We start from the raw sequence: 19,220 nt of genomic DNA on the forward strand, positions 1-19,220 counted from the left end.
ATGTTCGGTCTACACTGTGTTCACTGTCTCCCCTCGGAGAATTGGAGGCACAAATCCCACTGAAAGACACCGTTTTGTGGGCCTCTGAATTGGCAGAATGGAAAAATTCGCCATCTTGTTCATGTGTATAGATATCTTGGGATTCACAGCAGGCCAGAATGGTAAGGTTGATGTATTCGAATTCGTAGAGGATATTGCACACATTTTGATATCTTTGTGTGCTCTCAGTTGGCAACTATAATGATGAATTTTATCATTCGATATGATTTTACCAATTTTGCAGCAAGCGCCATCTTAGCCTGTCGTGAAAAATATAATACTTAGTGATTGATATTGATATTTGCTGTGCAATTGAAGGGATGGTATAGTTTTGGTTTAGATACTGCTTCAGGTTTCTAATACTCAATTCAATTCACTTTATTCACTTTATTGATAATCATAAGAACAGAAATATAACAGTGTAAAATGTGATAGGGAGTTCACAAAGAAAGCCGAAGGCTTGACACTATTATTTGCCTGCGGTACACCGTATAGCAGGCAAAAGTTGTCTGGAATCATTAATGAGAATTCTATTGCATACATTAAATGTGGGAATGTGGGAATTTGCATGTAATTATGCAGAAATGATGCGTTTTGAGTACAGTGGGTGTGGTAGCGGTATTCGAGGGCGTGAGGCTCGTCAGTTATTCTAGCTTGCGCCTTCAACTCGTTCAGACATGGAGCCGGCCGACGTTAACCAGATCATTGACGCGAGGATTCGTGAGAGCCAAAGAAGTTTACTAAATCAATTGGATGCCATGATAACTTCTAAGTTGGGCTCATTTCAACAGAAAATCAACGACAACCAGCGAGAGCTTAGCGACGTTCAAATAGCCAAGATAGAGGAGATGAGCAAGGATGAATACAAGTTCCGGAAGCGTGGAAACGAAGAACAGTATAAAGTCAACGTAAAGCTTGCAAGGAAGTTAAAAGAGGCTGACATCATCTTAGAAGAAGAAGGAGAGTCGGCGGTAGCTGAAGCAAAGCAGCGAATAAATGAAGGTATCCAGATTATTGATCAGAGACAGAAATTGATTAAGATGGCTGACAGTTCGGAGTCTGGTTGGCTGACCGTAGACGAGTACACGAAGAACTCTTTAGCCGAGGATTCCGACGATGAGAAGCGGATCATGAGAGCGGAGTCTAGGGCGCAGAAAAAGAGGAAAGAGAAAGCTTCAGCCAACAAACTGAAGTATGGCAGGAGGTTCACCCCGTATCAGCGGGTAGGCACGACAACGATAAGGGGCGCGGAGTACACTTCGTCTCAGTACGCAGGCGGACCAGCGACGTCGGAGCCGCAACGGAGCTACACCAGGAAGCCAGGATCATGCTTCGCATGCGGAAAGACGGGACACTGGAGAGCAGAGTGCCCAGAGGCGAGATTTGAAGGTGGAAACAAGGCCTAGGCATCGAGTCGGCTGTCCGCCATGCGCTAGACAACGCCGGATTGCCGTCGACCAAGTTCTACAGCCTGGCCGGCGACATGGCGGAGCACCTGGTGGGAGCAAGGAGTGACAACACGACGAGGAAGTATTTTTCGGCTTTCCAAAAATGGGAGGCTTTCATCAGTTCGGAAGGAGGGAATGCTATTCCAGCTGAGCCAATACATGTCGCGGTCTACATAACCAGTCTCTTGAAAGAGGGCGCTTCATTAAGTGTAATTCAGTCAGCGATATACGCCGTTAAGTGGGCTCATGGAGTCAGAGGTTTACCTGATCCGACAGATAATGCGTTTGTGAAAAATCTTCTCGAGAGCGCAAAGAGACGCCCATATAAGTCTGTCAAGAGGAGAGATATAATTTCTTCGGACGAAATCATCCAGTTGTGTGAGAAGTATGATGGATCCGAGGATCTTTTGGTATTGCGAGATTTGGCATACATCGTCATTAGTTTTGCCGGTTTTCTGAGATTCAACGAGATGCAGTCGCTGAGGGCGTCAGATATTTGTTTTTATGATGATCACATGTCCTTACAGTTGAACAAGAGTAAGACGGACCAGTACCGTAAGGGCAGTACAGTAGTGTTAAGCAGAGGAGAGTCAAGCGCTTGTCCTCTGAGAGTATTAAAGAACTACATGGAAAAAGCCGGTATTAATGTTGGTTCCGATCAATTCATATTCAGACCAGCCTTTTGTACAAAAGGGGCGAGGAGCCTTGTTAAGATGAATAAGAAGCTCAGTTACACTAGAGCTCGAGAGACAGTCGTAGCTCGGTTGAAGGAGGTCTCTTGTAAACCAAACCTAGGACTGCATTCGCTAAGAGCAGGGGGTGCATCTGCAGCTGCTAAATCTGCATTGCCAGATACAAGGCTTTGGAAACGTCATGGGAGGTGGAGGAGTGAAAAGGCGAAAGATGGTTACGTGGAGGAGAGTTTAGAGCATTTGTTGTCAGTTAGCAAAGCTCTCCGTTTATAGACACAAACAGTTTAATCGTGTGAAAGTTGTAAGCATGGTAAGCTTCCAAGAAGTAGAACAGTTGAATTTGAATTTGTTAGATTATACCCAAAGTGTAACCGACAAGGAGCATGTTTATAAGTCAGAATACCCACATTCTACAATAAGAACTGATATGAAGTCAGTAATGTTTGAAGTCAGTTGTCGCTAACAAAGGCGGAAAGAACGTTTCAAGTTTGGAGCACCGTAACATTGTACAAAAAAAAAACTTAATGAACGAATCGGTCACAGATCCCGAGGTACACGTTTTATCACTTTGTGTAAAAAAAAAAAAAAAAAGAGGAGGAAAGACTCTTCTCTATGTTTATTTATACTCTTCATGAACTAGACGCAGCCACCCGTTCTTTGTGTTCTAGTCGTTGGGCAAGCTATCCCCAAAGTGAATATACTTTGCATTACGGTGTAATGCTTCGTGTGGTTGGTACTATATGAGGAAATTAAGAGAGCAGACTATTATTTGCCTGCGGTACACCGTATAGCAGGCAAAAGTTGTCTGGAATCATTAATGAGAATTCTATTGCATACATTAAATGTGGGAATGTGGGAATTTGCATGTAATTATGCAGAAATGATGCGTTTTGAGTACAGTGGGTGTGGTAGCGGTATTCGAGGGCGTGAGGCTCGTCAGTTATTCTAGCTTGCGCCTTCAACTCGTTCAGACTTATACGTTTATGATTTTAATTCAACATGTGTTGGTTCCCGAATAGAGTCGACTGTCATACAATCATTTCAACGGTATCACTCCAGAACATGTATATCTATACAGAAGATTTTCGGAGTTAGAGTATTGTGAGGTCAAAGGTTTTCCAGAGAATTTTTTGTCTCGTTGAGTTTTTTACCTCTGGTTTTTAACCCTGGGCCGAAGTACATGAAAGCCCGTCTGTGTAAACGCAAGAAAGTAACCTGAATAAAATTCACGGCTGGCTCTAGTCGTTGGGCAAGCTATCCCCAAAGTGAATATACTTTGCATTACGGTGTAATGCTTCGTGTGGTTGGTACTATATGAGGAAATTAAGAGAGCAGACAAATGCGATCCCATTTGTGGAGTTGAATACAACTGTACATAGAAAAATACAAATACAGATTCAGAGTTACATTCAGAGTACTTAATGATAGTTACAGATTACATAGACAAATAAAATAAGATAAAAGACATGCTACTACATTAAACAAATAAAACAAACAGACAGAACAAAAAACTAATAAAGACGGACTGATACATTTGATACGATTCAATAGGCATATTAAATATTTTTTTTTTTTATATTTAGACTTAAAAGCACTTTGACTGGATACCTTCTTAAAGAATAAATCTAAATCATTCCAGAACTTAGCAATCTACATAAAATATATATATATATATTTAATACTCAGGCGACAAAATGGTAACACAATATTATCCTTATTTCGAGTTCAATATTGTGCAATGGATGATTCATTGTAAAACAACCATCAAAAATATTAGGTAAAATTGCATTAGAATATATACATAAAAAGATTAAGTTTTACTGAGACACTGTCAGACAGTGTGAGAGTATTCTTCTTTTTTTTTTTAATGAAGCGGTGTAGTGACAATGGTTGTCGTTTGAACAAATTCGAATTGCTTTTTTTTCTGTAAAACAGATAAACGACGCAAATTACCTAAACTGGTTCCAGATCATTCAAGACTGCAGTAATCAAGTAATCAGTAAGCAAGATAAAGGCATAAGAAGAGTATGTAACGGCGGTATTGAACATCTCAACCATTTCAAACCTGATTTTCATTAAATAGACTTGGAATTTCTCTGACACTGACATACTGATAACTGTTCATCTTTGGTTCTGTTGGATTACATGGATTTTATCTTTGAAAGAGTTTTGTTATTGTTTTTAGGAGGGGTATATTCTGGTTTTACAAAAAATGAATTTAGTATAATATATTACTTTCCTGTTATCAGTTATGGTTCTACTATTGTGATTTTTTTTTATTATTTATGGCATTGCTTGTCGGTCATTCATGTGAAGTGTAAACCCAAGAACAGTGCTGTTGCATTCTGTTTCATAGTCAGTTTAGTGAGAAACTATCGAAAAGAAAAAAAAAGCACTCACGCAACAAACGAACGAATGAGCAAAGTTATGTTGTTGCTGTGGTTGTACAAAAAGACACACAATGAGGGCCCAATACAAATACCCATATACAGTAGACTCCCGTTATCATGGTTACATTAAACGAAGTCCTCGAGACCGGCAGTTTTCTGTCGTTATAAGCGAACAATTAAGCAATAAAAAAACATAGAGCGGATAATGTTGGGCCTGATTTTTTATTTCGTTGTAACCGTAATTTCATTATGTAAAACGATGTTCGTTCTAACGGAAGTGTGTTGTATTAGAAAAAAAAAAAATCAAGCAATATTATCAACTACCTGTAAGTCTATATGCATTGTACTTGTTCTTGTATCTGCGTATAGGAGCTTTATTATTGTCTCGCAGTGGAGCTCATATTAAAATAACTGTTTCCACACAAGAGCTCATGAAAAATTTTCCACATGCAATCTCATATCAAACAGCATTTATCAGGAAATCGTTGCCACAAAGGATCACACAAATTTAAGCGTCCCCGTCGCTGAGCTCATAGATAAGTTTCCACATTGAAGCTCATAAAGTAAACTATTAGACAAGCGTAAAATGGTCTGTAATCATCTTTTGTGCAGAAGGAGAAGTTCGGCTCGTAGGTGGCAGGTTGGCCCGTGAAGGGCGCGTAGAGATTTACCACAACGGGGAATGGGGCACCGTGTGTGACGACGGTTGGGATATGAACGATGCAGCCGTGGCGTGCCAACAACTCGGCTACCAAGAAGCGTGGGACGTCCGACAGTCGGCCTACCTCGGAAAGGGAAACGACACGCAACGTATATGGCTGGACGACGTGGCCTGCACGGGCAGCGAGCAACAGCTGAGTGATTGCCAATTCATTAGCTGGTACTATCACGACTGCAGCCATGCCGAAGACGCCGGCGTCACTTGCGGTAATAGAGGTGAGGACACTAAAATGTTTTATAACGTCGCAGACAATGTTACATTTTATTATTGAAGAAAGTGATCTTAAGAACTGGTATAGTATCAAAATCTAGATTTAACTCTTCTAGAATTTATTGCCATGTATAGTTAAGTTCAGCATTTTGGGAATGTAACAATAGGGTTTGAACAAAGAGAAAATATGAACTAGCCTCAAAAGGAAAAAGAAGTTAATAGTTAAAGGGATGGTAAAATATTGGCTGAGATGAGGATTGAGCTTTTTTATGTTAGATTAGAAACCACTTATGAAATGATAGAGAGCATGCAATTCTTAGAGGGATTCAAGGTTTATTTGATGAAAATCGGTTTTGAAATGGCTGAGATATCCAAAAACAAAGGAAAACAAGGCCATCCTTAATAAAAGGTGGGCCCTACTAGGATCCTAAGTTTTACATATCTCAGTTAATTTTCATTATATTATAAACTTTGAATCCCTCTTAGAATTACATGCTCTTTCATATTTCATAAGAGGTTTTTAATCATCTCACAAAAAAAAAAGTGTAGAAACCTGAAGCCCCATCTCAACCAAAACTATATCATTCCTTTAACTACTTGCTGTACCCGACTGACTACTAACAGTGCACAGTAAAAGCCCGGAGATACAACACCAAGTCAAACAGATGTGGTGTCTGAGACTCCGTAGGTTAAACTCTCACGTACATGCATTTTCCACCCTTTCCGGCAGCATCCGGGGGAGCGTTGCGGCTGTCCGGAGGTTCGAAACCTAGGGAGGGCCGGGTCGAGATCTTCTCGGGCGGTCAGTGGGGGACCGTGTGCCCAGATTTACTGTGGGGCCATACGGACGCGCAAGTTGTGTGCCGTCAACTTGGGTTCGATGAGGGATACGTCACCTATGACGACTACGGTTCTGCGCTGGAGCTACCCGTACATTTCACCTCCGTCATCTGCTCCGGGGATCAGGATAAACTCATCGACTGTAGCTACACCAATGCGCAATTGATCCCTTGTTCAGTAGACGCCCATGGGGCAGTCCAGTGCTTCGGCGGGCTCTATGGTAACAAAACAAAATCTATCAAATAGTAGCCTATGTGCCTCATCCATCATTACTCATACGTTATCAATGAAAGTCATGATAATTTCATTTTCATTTTTATTTCATTTCAGCACGGTGAAAAAAAAGGACTTGCTTACATTTACAGGCAGTGGCTGTTATTCTGCAAGTGCATGCATACAACAGAAGTAAACAGAGAAACATAACATAGTAGATTCTGTTATATAAAAACAATTGAAGTAAAGAAAAAGCTCATAATTATATAATAGAAAGAAAATATATAAGCATTCTTCCATAGAGAACATGAAGAAACAGATACTGACAAGGGCATATGGTATTCATCACACAACATGATAATAAACTTCAAAGTCAACAAGTACCCTTCATAATTATTATGTGATGAATATCGAATTAGAACTCTGCACACCCCCCCCCCGCCCACAGAAAGAATGCAGTATCTGAGTATCTGCTATGTAATTGCATTACAGATACTGATCATGTGAAATGCTGTTAAAATGATGCAATAAATTCCCAAAGTTTGTTTGGAAAATATACAAAATAACATAAGTCATACACATGACTATAAATTTCGAGACGGTATGTAATATTTCCCTTAATCAAGCCATACAGTGCTATTTCCAAAGGCTGTAGGTCCTCAATCCGTGCCTAGAAAAGGTCTATGGTTCAAAGGTCACTGCAGACCATTTCTAACTGTGAATCGGCTTTCCGAATCGGTATAGGTGACGAGGGAAGCGTCCGATTGGCCGATGGAACTTCTTCCTTGGAAGGTCGGGTGGAGATCTACTACGACAACTAGTGGGGGACGGTATGCAACGACGGGTGGGATGTTTCCAATGCCGAAGTAGTCTGCCGTCAGCTCGGCTTTCCGGACGTCGTCGATCATGACTATTACTTCGGCAGCGGTGACGACCCCATCCATCTCGATGATGTCGATTGCCTGGGTGACGAGAGCAGCCTGGTCGATTGTTCTCATCGGTCATGGAGGGAGAATGATTGCACGCACGTTGAAGACGTTGGAGTAAAGTGCAGCGCCACAGCCCGAGGTATTTGTTTTACTACTACTGTTATTACGCAAGGGCCACGGAACGAGGGAGCGAAGCGACCGAGCCCGAGCGAGCGGATCGAGCGAGAGGGGTAGGGTGTGGGAGGGGGGGGGGTGTCATTCGGGTGTCCCCCTCCCACGGTGAGAACTTTTAGCATTTTGATGCATGCTTTTGCGTGTTTTATCGACTTGAAACGGCCCCACTTGTTAAAGTAGGTAGCAGGATATTTTGATGTGGATTATTATTGAACAATTTGCCTTTAAAGTGGTAAACTTCTTGTATTAATTGTTATTACAATGAATTTCATGAACGCTGTCTGTTAAGCAATCAAACAGAAAAGGCAAGCACACGAGGGTGTACATAAGGGATATTTCTCCTCTCACACGAAGGTGATTTTACATTTTCAGACCGAAATTCAGCAACCTGCTGCAAACTTATGGTGCAATACTTGGAAATTTTCTATCCCCCCCCCCCCCTCAAAAAAAAAAAGAAGAGTGATAATAATGGAAATAATTAGGGTTTTTTTTTTTTCAGGGAAGTGTTGATAGCAAAATCACGGCATTTAGCTTTTAATTATGTTCCGTGTGTGCATCATCTCTGTGTATGCCTAATGAGGTAGAGGGGGAGGGTGTGGGAGGGGGATGCCCCCTCCCGCTCGACGGAGCTTTTACGTTTTTAGAATTGAAATAAAGCGACCTGAAGCACACTTTTTTATGGGAAATTCGGAAATTGTCATTCCTCAAAGTGTACTAAGTCTATAGAGGGGCCAAATCAATGGGAGAGTGGCAAGATACCCCTCCCATATTCGAGGGAACTTTTTTCATTTTTAGAACTGAAATTCAACAATCTGGCGCACATTTCTGTTGGAATAGGCCTATCTGGAAATTTTTCAATCACAGAAGTGCAAGTCTGTGGAAGGAGACATAGCAGGATGATGTGGGTGGGGATAAGCGCTATTCTCCCTCCTACATGAGGCAGATCCTGTATTTTCTGATTACAGTTAAACGTTTTGTTGTTGTTGTTATTTTAAAGATCGAAAGAAGAGAGAGAGAGAGAAATGGGGCCCTATACAAATAATTTGCCCCAGACAGCACTTATAACATAAAACAAATATTGTAGATCTTAAAGAGATATAAACAAGAATATTAAATGCATACCAAGTCTCCTCGAGGGAGCTCATATCGTCTCCACGAGGGAGCTCATATTGTCTCCACAAAGGAGCTCATAAAGTCTCCACGAGGGAGCTCATATCGTCTCCATAAAGGAGCTCATTACGTCTCCACGAGGGAGCTCATATGATATTGATGAATACCTCATATTATTCTTCAGACAAACTCAAATAATTACACAATACACGCGCGCGTGTACCGCACACTAACTCATCCACGTGCACACACTCAACCACATACACACACCTTCAACCACGCACAGACACATCCATATCATGGTTCAACCCAAAATAATGTACAGTATTTAAATAGAGCACACACACAATGATATGTTTTTTACAAAATAGATAAAATTACTATAACTGTATCATTGTTTCGAAAGAAAGAAGAAGAAAAAAAATATATATATACAGTGTTTATATCAAGGAGCTCTAAGGCGTTGATACAGAAAAATATTTGCATATACAGAAAAATATTTGCAGTGTTTATATCAAGGAGCTCTAAGGCGTTGATACAGAAAAATATTTGCAGCAAACAACGGAGATATATGATACAGATATAATCCTGGAATCAAAGACGTATGAGTATACCTGCGGGCTTCAAGCCCCAAAAAATAAAAAAGTACAATTTAGTGCCAGAAAGTGGGAGTCATAATAATCTTCAAAATAAATTCAAACCACAGATTTAAAGCATTAATTAGGTGCAGGCGACTCATACGAAAGGGGATTAACAAATATTTTTAAGTTGTTCTCACCACAAAAATGATGAAAGGTGTATCATTTATAAAATTACACTATAGGTATATGAACGAAAGGATCCCCTGTTCTTGCTAGGGAAACGCACGCAAGGAACGTAAGACAATATACATGTATATATGTTATATAATAGAGACCCATTGAGGGAGATGCCGGGATCTGCAGCAGCGAGTGACTCCCCCAACCCGCTTGCTGCAGATTCCAGCACCTATAGGCGAGGTGGACGGATGGAGGCCTCGACGTGACGGCTGACCAATTCAAAGGTGGGCTTGTTGTCGGAGGGGACCGGAGAGCGATGTCCGCTGCGAATGTCGTGAAGGTCTATTACGCTGAGGATAGGGGAGATTGAAAGTCCTTCCCCTGTGTACTGGGAAGGGGAAAACGAGACTAAATAAAACATAAGTGAGATTTATCACAATCAAGCATGAAAAAAAACAAAAAAAAAACAAAACAAAACAAAACAAAAAAAAAAAAAAAACAAAAAAAAAAAAACAAAACAAAACAAAAAAAAACAAAAAAACAAAAAAAACAAAAAAACAAAAAAAAAACAACAAAAAAACAAAAAAACAAAAAAACAAAAAAAAAACAAAACAAAACAAAAAAAACAAACAAAAAACAAAACAAAAAACAAAAAAACAAAAAAAACAAAAACAAAAACAAAACAAAACAAAACAAACAAACACAAAAACCCACATATCATTGATAAGCAGATATATGCCAACATGACGTGTGTATAGGCAACTCGCAATTATTTATGAAGATGTATGATACATGTACATACCTCTTCAAATGCATTCCACAGCAACGTGGGAGACATTATTAATAAACAAGTAATTGATAATACCAATAATGCATAATAACATATAATACGACGACTCACAAAATATCTTGAAATCTACGTTTGCAAAATGATAAAGTACATGTACATTCTGCAAGACTTTGCAAAGTCCATGCTACAGCAAAGTTATGCAATCTTAAATACTGTGATATTTGTTGGTTTCCTTGACATAGGCAATAACTGCGTCCAGAGCTTTGTGATTTGCGAGTAAATCAGAGATGTTTAGTGATTGCTTATGGATAGCACGCATGAGATTTGTACGTTGATTTGTGTGTTGCTTGCAGTGTAATAGATAATGTTCCACGGTTTCCAGTGCATTGCATATTGAGCAAAGACCAGTGGGATGCTTACGGATAATATGATAAAAAGTTGCTAATCTGGCTCTGCCCATGCGGAGTCGGTGAGTTATTATTTCATCACGTCTATTCAGACTTTCAAAGGTGAAGGTGTTTGAGGCACAGGGTTGGATGTTGAAAAGATGGCGTCCTTTCTTAGACGAGCGCCATAACGCGTTCCAAGCGTCAAGGCACCTACGTTTAATTACATGTCGTATATCATCAACACTTAGAGGAACACTGATTGTAATATTCTTACGTAAACTTTGTTTGGCAAGATAATCGGCTTTTTCGTTGCCCGCTAGACCACAGTGAGCTGGTACCCATGCTAAAGTGATGTCACACCCATTCATTACAAGATTTGAGCATTTAAGAAGGACTTCATTGGGAAGGTCAAGGATATTTGAGGTGTGGTTATTCAAAAGTGTCAAGGCACTGAGAGAATCTGAGAAAATAACAGCTCTGAGAGGGGGAGAGGATTCCAGCCATGATAGGGCAAGAAGAATTGCTACCAGTTCTGTACGACAAATTGAGATGGGTGAAACCCTTTCACTTATTTCATGACGATAGTGAGGTACGTAAATTCCAATGCCAGAACAGTTAGTGGAGGGGTCATGGGAACCGTCAGTGTAAATTGTCAGGTGGTTTGAATATGTGGTCTTTATGGTTTGAAGAGCAGTTTGATGTTGCGCTGAAGGGAGGGCGGTCTTGGGACATGAGCTGTGAAGAGAGAAGTCAATATTGGGATGTTCAATGGACCAAGGGGGACTGGGATAAACATGCATTGGTTGCAGCTTTAGGAAAGTGTCCGTAAGCGGCTTTACTCGGAGAGCGAAAGGAAGTTTGTTTTGTGGCCATTTATTCGAAGAGTATTGCCAGCAGTTGACAATGGCTTTTCGGACGGGGTGGAGTGGGGACAGTGTGTATATGTAGGCGCAGTAATTGAAGGCGGCCCTTTCACGGCGTATATGGAGTGGTGGTTCGTTACATTCTACTTGAAGTGCATGCAGGGCGGTGGATGGTAGCGCGCCGGTGCATATTCGAAGGGCATGGCCCTGTACTGTATCTAGCTTGCTTGAAAGGAGCGGGGATAAAGAACCATAGATTTCACAGGCGTAGTCGAGATGAGGGCGAACTAGAGACCGGTAGAGTAAGAGAAGGATTTGTGTATCGGCGCCCCAGTTTGAACCGGTTAGCGAACGGAGGAGGTTTAACCGTTTGTTGCATTTCATTAAGATGTCTTGAACATGAGGGGACCATGACAAGGAGTAATCAAGGGTAACCCCTAGGTATTTATGAGAAGGGACGACTTCAAGCGGAGCGTTCTGGAGACGAATGCAGAAACCTGTGGGAGAAACTGGGCGAGAGTGAAATATAACCACTTTAGACTTATTAGTAGACAGAGAGAGTCCATACTGTGTCATCCAATCAGAGATGCTATTCACATCGGACTGGAGTTTTGTATTGATGTGACGAAGACTGGTAGAAGAATGCCATAAAGCGATGTCGTCAGCATACATAGACACGTTTGATGCACAATAATGTATAATTTCATCAATAAACAAATTGAATAATAGAGGACTAATGACGCTACCTTGCGGGAGGCCAGCTTGGCATGTACGAATGTCTGAAAGTGTGGAGTTTATTTGCACCTGAAAAGTTCGTGAGTCCAGAAAACTTTGTACCCAGCTTAGAAATCGGCCTCGAAGTCCCACTGAGTATAGTCTGGAAAGCAGTACCTGATGATTAATAGAGTCGAAGGCTTGACAAATGTCAAGAAAGATAGCGACCGTATATCCTTTACTGAATAGGGATTTCCTTACTTCGGATTCTAAGCAAAGGAGATTATTGAGAATTCTACGATGTCGGAGGAAAGCTGACTGATGGGAAGAAATTAAATCATATTTATCAATAATGTACGAGAGTCTACGGACAATCATACGTTCCATGAGTTTACATACAATAGGTGTGAGAGAAATTGGGCGGTAGGAGCTGATGGAGTGTTTGTCCTTGCCAGGCTTTAGTATGGGCTTGATAATGGAGTGTTTCCATTGGGGCGGGATCACAGACGTTTCCCAACTCATGTTAATAATCTCTAACAGAGAGCAAAACATATTGTCATTTAAATGGCTTAACAACTGTTTGTTGATTCCATCGCCCCCAGGGGCTGAGTTTTTGGAAGCTTTGATCGCCATTTCGAGCTCTTTGGGAGTGAAAGGAGCGTTGAGAGGAGAATCATTGTCATGTATATGGGATGGGGGTTGAGAAGTAGGGAGAGGGAGAGTGGGAGTTAAAGAAGGCTTTTGAGAGAAAGCAACTGCCATAGCGTCGGCGATACAGTGGGCGTCATGAGTATAAGTATTGTTTATAAGTATGGGTGGGAAGGTACTCCTGGTGTTATTGTTAGACAATAGTTTTACTTTGCACCATACATCTGAGAGTGGGGAAAAACGGTTCAAAGAGTTGCAAAAAGTAGTGAAATGAGAACGTTTGGCTGATATAATGGTGCGCCTGGCTGCAGCATTGAATTGTAGATAAGTGATTAAGTCATCGTAAAGATATGACTTATCAAGCTTGCGTTTGGCACGATGACGGTCGCGGACAGCTCTCGAACAGGCCGCCGACCACCAGGGAAGAGGTGGGCGACAGGTCGGGGTCTGGAGGGGAATAGAAGCATTAGCAGCTTGGGTAATACATTGTAGAAAAAGATCATACAAATCGTAAATATTTGCTGGACGGGAGCTGTGTGAATGATGTAACAATTCTAGTTCACGCTGAAATAATTCCCAATTGGCTCTTTGAAAAGCCCAACGGGGCGGAAGATTGTCATGATTTTGAGAGGAAGCGCTAGGTATGGAAAGTCGCTTTAATGGCAAAGTAAAATGAACACTGCAATATATAAGGTAATGATCACTCCCGAGGGAAAACGGGGATACCGACCAGTTACAGTGGGGAGCTAATGACGGAGGAACAAGAGTGAGGTCAATTGATGTGGAAGATCCTCTAGCAATGTCAAAGCGTGTTGCTGAGGAATCGTTAAGCATAACAATATCGTGATCATTGCAAAATTCAAATATGACTTTTCCGTTGAGGTCCATAGTGGTTCCTCCCCATGCAGGATGGTGGGCGTTAAAATCTCCTCCAATGACATAGTATGGCAGGCAGTCGACTGTAAGTGAAAGTAAATCTTGTGTGGACAATCTTCTTATGGGATTGTAAAAATTTATCACAGTGACAGAAACATTTCTATACAGAATATTGACTTTTAAGCCCTCTAGGTGAGGGAAATAATGAACATTGCTGAAATTTACGTCTTGATGAATAAAAATTGCACAGCCACCTCCACGTGATGAGACGCGATTGCGCCACAGAGCAGTATACTTGAGAATGGAGAAATTTGTGTCATCGTGACACCAGGTCTCTTGCACGAGGATAACATGTGGGGGAGAAGGGGAAGAGTAGATGTGTTGAGTCAGCTCCGCGCCATTAGAGGGGAGCCCTCTGGCGTTCCACTGCCAAATAATGAGGTTCAGATCCATTATTGGTTCTGGTGTAGGAGTTCGAATATCTTTTCCTGGGAAACGACCACATCGAAGCAAGTGTTTGCAGATTGAACAACTAACATGATTCTCTTGTGGTCAGAATCAGCCGCATGAAGATTGTTGATAACTGTGCTCACAAAGGAGACTAGTTTTTCTACTAGGAGAATGGATGTTGTAGGAGGGAGTTGCCGTTTGTTAGTTTGAGTGGAGGCCGTATTTGTATCTGTGGGGACTGGGAGGCTTCTGTGAACCTGGGCCCTGTCAGTAGCCTGTTGGGGTTGAGTAAATGCATGGGTCACATTCACAGTGGTAGGATGGGAGCGAGAAGTAGTGATGGAGGAGGTGGTAGGGTTGGACTTGGAGTTATGAATGGGAGCAGTTATGGTGGATTGAGGAGGAGAATCGGGCACATGAGGACCTGGGAGATGTTGCGGGTCAGATTGATCTGGGTTAGAATTCATAGCCTGGGTGTTGGATTGGGTAACCTGTAGTTTTTTGGCAGCTTCAGCGTAGGAAACATGATTCAAAGTGGAGTAATTTTGCACTTTACGTGCAAGTTTGAACTTTGGGCAACCTGCGTATGCCGCGCTATGGGGGCCCCCGCATCGCAGACATTTTGGATTGGATTTGGACGGGCAAGAAGAGAGATCATGGTTTTCTCCACACCTTACACAACGCTGTTTAGATCTACATGTATCTTTTGTGTGACCAAACCTCTGGCAGTGAAAACAGCGAGAAACAGGGGGAACATATACACTTACTGGGAAAGTTTCGTAGCCAATGCACACTGATTCTGGAAGTGAGGGGCAGTCGAAAGAGAGAACAAGTACATTGGTTGGGGTGGGACCATCGTTTGATCGCTTTGAGATGCGCTTAACTTCGGTCACATCCTGGCCCGCCAGCGCCTCCTTGATGTCTTGTTCCGTTAACTCGGGCGAGACGCGTTTGATGACACCTTTTAGAACAGGAGAGAATGACTTGTCGTTAGTGACACGAATTGGGGTTTTGCAGAATTCATTCAGTTCCATAAGAGTACGAACCTGTTTAGGATTGAAACATTTGATAGTGAAGGATTTTTGTTTGCGTTGGACTTGAGACACTTTTCCTACTAGCTTGTTTATTTCACGTGCGATCTGGATGGGGTTGATGAGAGTAATGTTTTTGACTGTGCCAATGATAGTTACATGCGGGTTGAAGGGAGGACGGGTGGGTGTGTGAAACAGATCAGATTCGTCATCGGAGTAGGGTTGGGAATTCGGTCGTTGTCTTTTTCGTGATACTTCAGTAAAGCCAGTGTCGCGGCTAGGAATCGGAGTGGGGTCAGGTTCTATCTCTGAGAGGTTGTTGGGGTTTTCTTCGGAGTCATTAGCGGGAACAATGAGGGGAGGGACGTCCTGAATTCCAGACATGGCCGCCATTGTGACGGCCATGTAGGGAGAGGATCGAGTGGGGATTAACAATAGAGTGGGGCAGGGAGAGGCGAAATGAATAAAGGGAAAAGGAGGACTAAAGGCGCACCAGACCGAATACGAAGAAAAGGAAAAAACCAGGCAATGACAAGAGAGACCAAGCGATAAGGAACTCTAAAGAAAGTCTGAGGCCTCTCAGTTATAAAGTAAATAGGTCGGATAGTATAGAACAAAGGGAATTACAAAAGAGAACGCGTGTATAGAGGAGGTGAGAAACAAAATGGCAGCTATATGTAGCTACACACTATAGCTTTGGCAACGTGCAGCGACCGAACACTGCAGTTTACACAAGTATACATAGAATCAGATGTATTTTGACACCTGGGTGTAAATACACAGTGGATATATAATAACACAGTAACAGACAGATAATACTTTCCTTTCACAAATAAACTACAGGTGAAGTCAATCAAAGATATAGATATATGGATTATACTAATAGTGGATACTATAACTCAAAACAGAGGAAAATAGGCCTACACATCTAAGACAAAAAGAAAAATAATAATTATAGACAATATACTGTTCGCTACAATGAATGATAAATGATCTTACGAAGTATATAACATCAACACAACAAAGTAGTAAAGTAAGTGATAACATGTATAAATCACGGTAACTCAAACTGTATAGGGCGGAAGCTAAAGAGCAGCGGACGTGCACTCACTGCGACAGACTGTGCAAAGCAGTGCTTGACTGCCGTGAGTCGAACAACTTACGATGATATGCGTTGTCCTTTGGGTTCAGATCCGCAGTCAAATTTCAAAACAAGTTCAGCAGAAATGTGTCACATAAGGATCAAATAAATGAAAAACAGGCTCACTCATATGATCAAGAAGAACAAACAATATTAATCAAAGCTGAAAGGCAGAAAATAGATGCAAAATTCGGTTAATAGTACAAGTAGAACAGCGAGAGCACCACGGCACGTCCGCACCCTTCGACCTGCAAGAATAGAAATAGAATAGAATAGAATAAACGTTTTGGTGCACACTTTTGTGGCATATATTTGGAAAACTCAAAGTGTAGCCATAGTCTAACATAGGCCTACTTGTATATATGCAGGGGGGGGGGGGCGAACAGGAAGAGTGCTATCCCCACCTTTCCCGTACGAGGGAGCTTTTGCCTTTTAAAAGTTGAAATTGAGATATCTCGTATACGCATATTTGATGGAATATTTGGGAAATTATCTATAAAAAAAAAATGATCAGGGGAACTGAGTGAGGAAAGGGTTGATTAAAAGGGGATATTCCCCTTGTACATGAGGGAACTATTGATTTTTCGGAATGTAAGTGATAAGTCTTGTGCACTCAGAATTATTCAGAATCTTAACCCTATAAAGCCCAAGGGAGGGCACATTGTCCCCGCCCCTACCATATTTTCGTTTGCCACTCCTACACCCTTTACTTGATTTCAACCAAATTTGGTGACTTTTCCTAAAATCTTATTGCAAACATTTTGATATATAATTTAGCTATGTCCGATATTGCTGGTTGCCATGGCAACCGTAAACTGACAACCATGTTCGTCAGATTTTGAATGATTTTCTGTTCCAATTTCACTTAACAATATAATAATTGATGAAATGGGGGTTTTCTTGGTTGTAATTTGCTGAAAGACCAAAATGTGAAGTAATTGTGGTTGTGAATTACCCTGAAATGGTCTTCTTATCATTTCCTTTATTTTTTATATGACATAGACATCAAGCAATAGATATAATAGATATAATCGAAAATACAGCATTTTCCAAAGACTACCCTTTTATTTTGTGTTATCTTCACACAAGCTTTGCCTGTAATATCATTTTTTATCATATTATCAATCTGCAAACTCAACATTTCAACATTTTGGAAATATAAAATGTGATACCAATATATGTACCCATTCCAAGCAATACATCATAGGTTTCATATATTTTTTCATATTGTAACAAGTAGCGCCCCCACGTGTTGACCTTGAGAAATTTCAACCATAACAAATATTGAAGGGTGACTTGCTTTTCCTTTTTGGTAAATATGAAAATGATTGATATGAAATAAAAACATATATACTGGGGATAAAGAAATAAAAAGAAAAAAAAACATGATTTTAGCGTATTTCCTATGTATTTCTGCATATTTTGGTAAATAGTGCCCTCAGTGGATGACCTTGAGAAATTTCAAATGTTGGGTCATGTAGAGTATGAGTTGCTCTACCCATGTGCCAAATATGACGGTCATACATCATATAATAAAGAAGTTATATAGAGGGGGGGGGCACAATGTGCCCCCCCCCCCCCTTGGGCCTGGAAGGGGTCAAAATAGCTTGGGCTTTATACGGTTAAGGGGGCGACCGCCCCCATCTCCCCCCCCCCCCTTTTTGTTACGCCGGTGCTTAGACGGGAACTTTATGTACGGGAGGAATCTTTGGAAATTCAAATTCATGTGTGTTGTGATTTTTCCCCGATTTTTTCCCTTTTTTTCTTTCTTTTCTTATTTTTTTTTTTCACGAACCAAAAGTGTGTGTGTGTGTGTGGTGGGGGGGGGGGGGGCTGCAGCCCCCCAGCCCCCAGCTCCCCCACCCCCCCCCCCCCCGGCTCCGCGGCCCCTGTTACGTAGTGCGTGTTTAAGGGTGTACTTAAAGGGATGGTATAGTTTTGGTTGAGGTGAGGATCCAGCCTTTAACTTTTTGCAAAATACTTTGAAGCCACTTTATGAAATGTAAAAGAGCATACAATTTGAAGAGGAATTCAAAGTTCATTTGATGAAAATCGGTTTTGAAATGGCTGAGATATCCAAAACATAGTAAAATAAAGCGTTCCTAATAAAAGGTGGGTCTCACCTTTTGTTAGGATTACTTTGTTTTGGATATCTCAGCTATTTGAAAACCAATTTTCATTATATCAACTTTGAATTCCTCTAAGAACTATTGTATTCTTTCATGTTTCAAAAAATTTATCATTATCTCAAATAAAGATCATTACAAAAAATCTTGAAAACCTGAATTAGCATCCCAACCGAAACTGCACCATCCCTTTGATGAAGAATTCTAGTTCAGTTATAAGTTAATCTGACAGGAAAGAGTAAAATCTTACGAGTACAATGATCATAATTTGATCAAAATTGAATAAAATTTGGGATGTTACGAAATTGAGAAATTGCGCTAATTTCTGCAAAGCAGTCCTCGTATAGCTGGCATCATTCAATATGCAAATGAGTGAACTGATGATGTCATTACCTTACGATAATCTTCATTGATCGTGTGCAAAAAAAAAAAAAGGAAAAAGGAAAAATCAGTGTTTCTTTGATTGAATTTTATGTAAAACATGATGGTATCCTGGTTGAATAACCTCAGAATAATGATCACTTAAATATATCAGTCTTCGAGACTGGGACGTGTTAAACTGGGTTTGCTTGAAAAAACTGGAAATTTCAAAAAATATATGTAGCTACAAAATATATGGCAATTAGGTGTGATGGGAAGACATCATCATTTCATTTTGTATTCTTTAT

At 40.9% G+C, this 19,220-nt stretch overlaps 2 protein-coding genes across 2 annotated transcripts in view; both read left to right on the forward strand.

Moving 5' to 3' along the window:
* Positions 1–97: 97 nt before the first annotated feature.
* Positions 98–19,220, forward strand: part of LOC140237935 (CD5 antigen-like) — a 20,126-nt gene continuing 1,003 nt past the window's right edge. Inside the window, 4 exon segments of the mRNA XM_072317868.1 lie at positions 98–161; positions 5,182–5,505; positions 6,231–6,560; positions 7,298–7,621. Coding sequence (XP_072173969.1) covers positions 98–161; positions 5,182–5,505; positions 6,231–6,560; positions 7,298–7,621 — 1,042 coding nt within the window.
* On the forward strand, positions 1,202–2,597 carry LOC140239265 (integrase/recombinase xerD homolog). Its single transcript, XM_072319142.1, has one exon. It carries the CDS (start codon positions 1,523–1,525, stop codon positions 2,450–2,452), a length of 930 nt encoding a protein of 309 aa, XP_072175243.1. The 5' UTR covers positions 1,202–1,522; the 3' UTR covers positions 2,453–2,597.

Source organism: Diadema setosum, chromosome 2 (genome assembly GCF_964275005.1).
Source record: "Diadema setosum chromosome 2, eeDiaSeto1, whole genome shotgun sequence".
Taxonomy (NCBI): domain Eukaryota; kingdom Metazoa; phylum Echinodermata; class Echinoidea; order Diadematoida; family Diadematidae; genus Diadema; species Diadema setosum.

Bases quoted from the DNA above. Each gene is read 5' to 3' on its own strand.
- LOC140239265 (XM_072319142.1), top strand. From the start codon at position 1,523: ATGGCGGAGCACCTGGTGGGAGCAAGGAGTGACAACACGACGAGGAAG.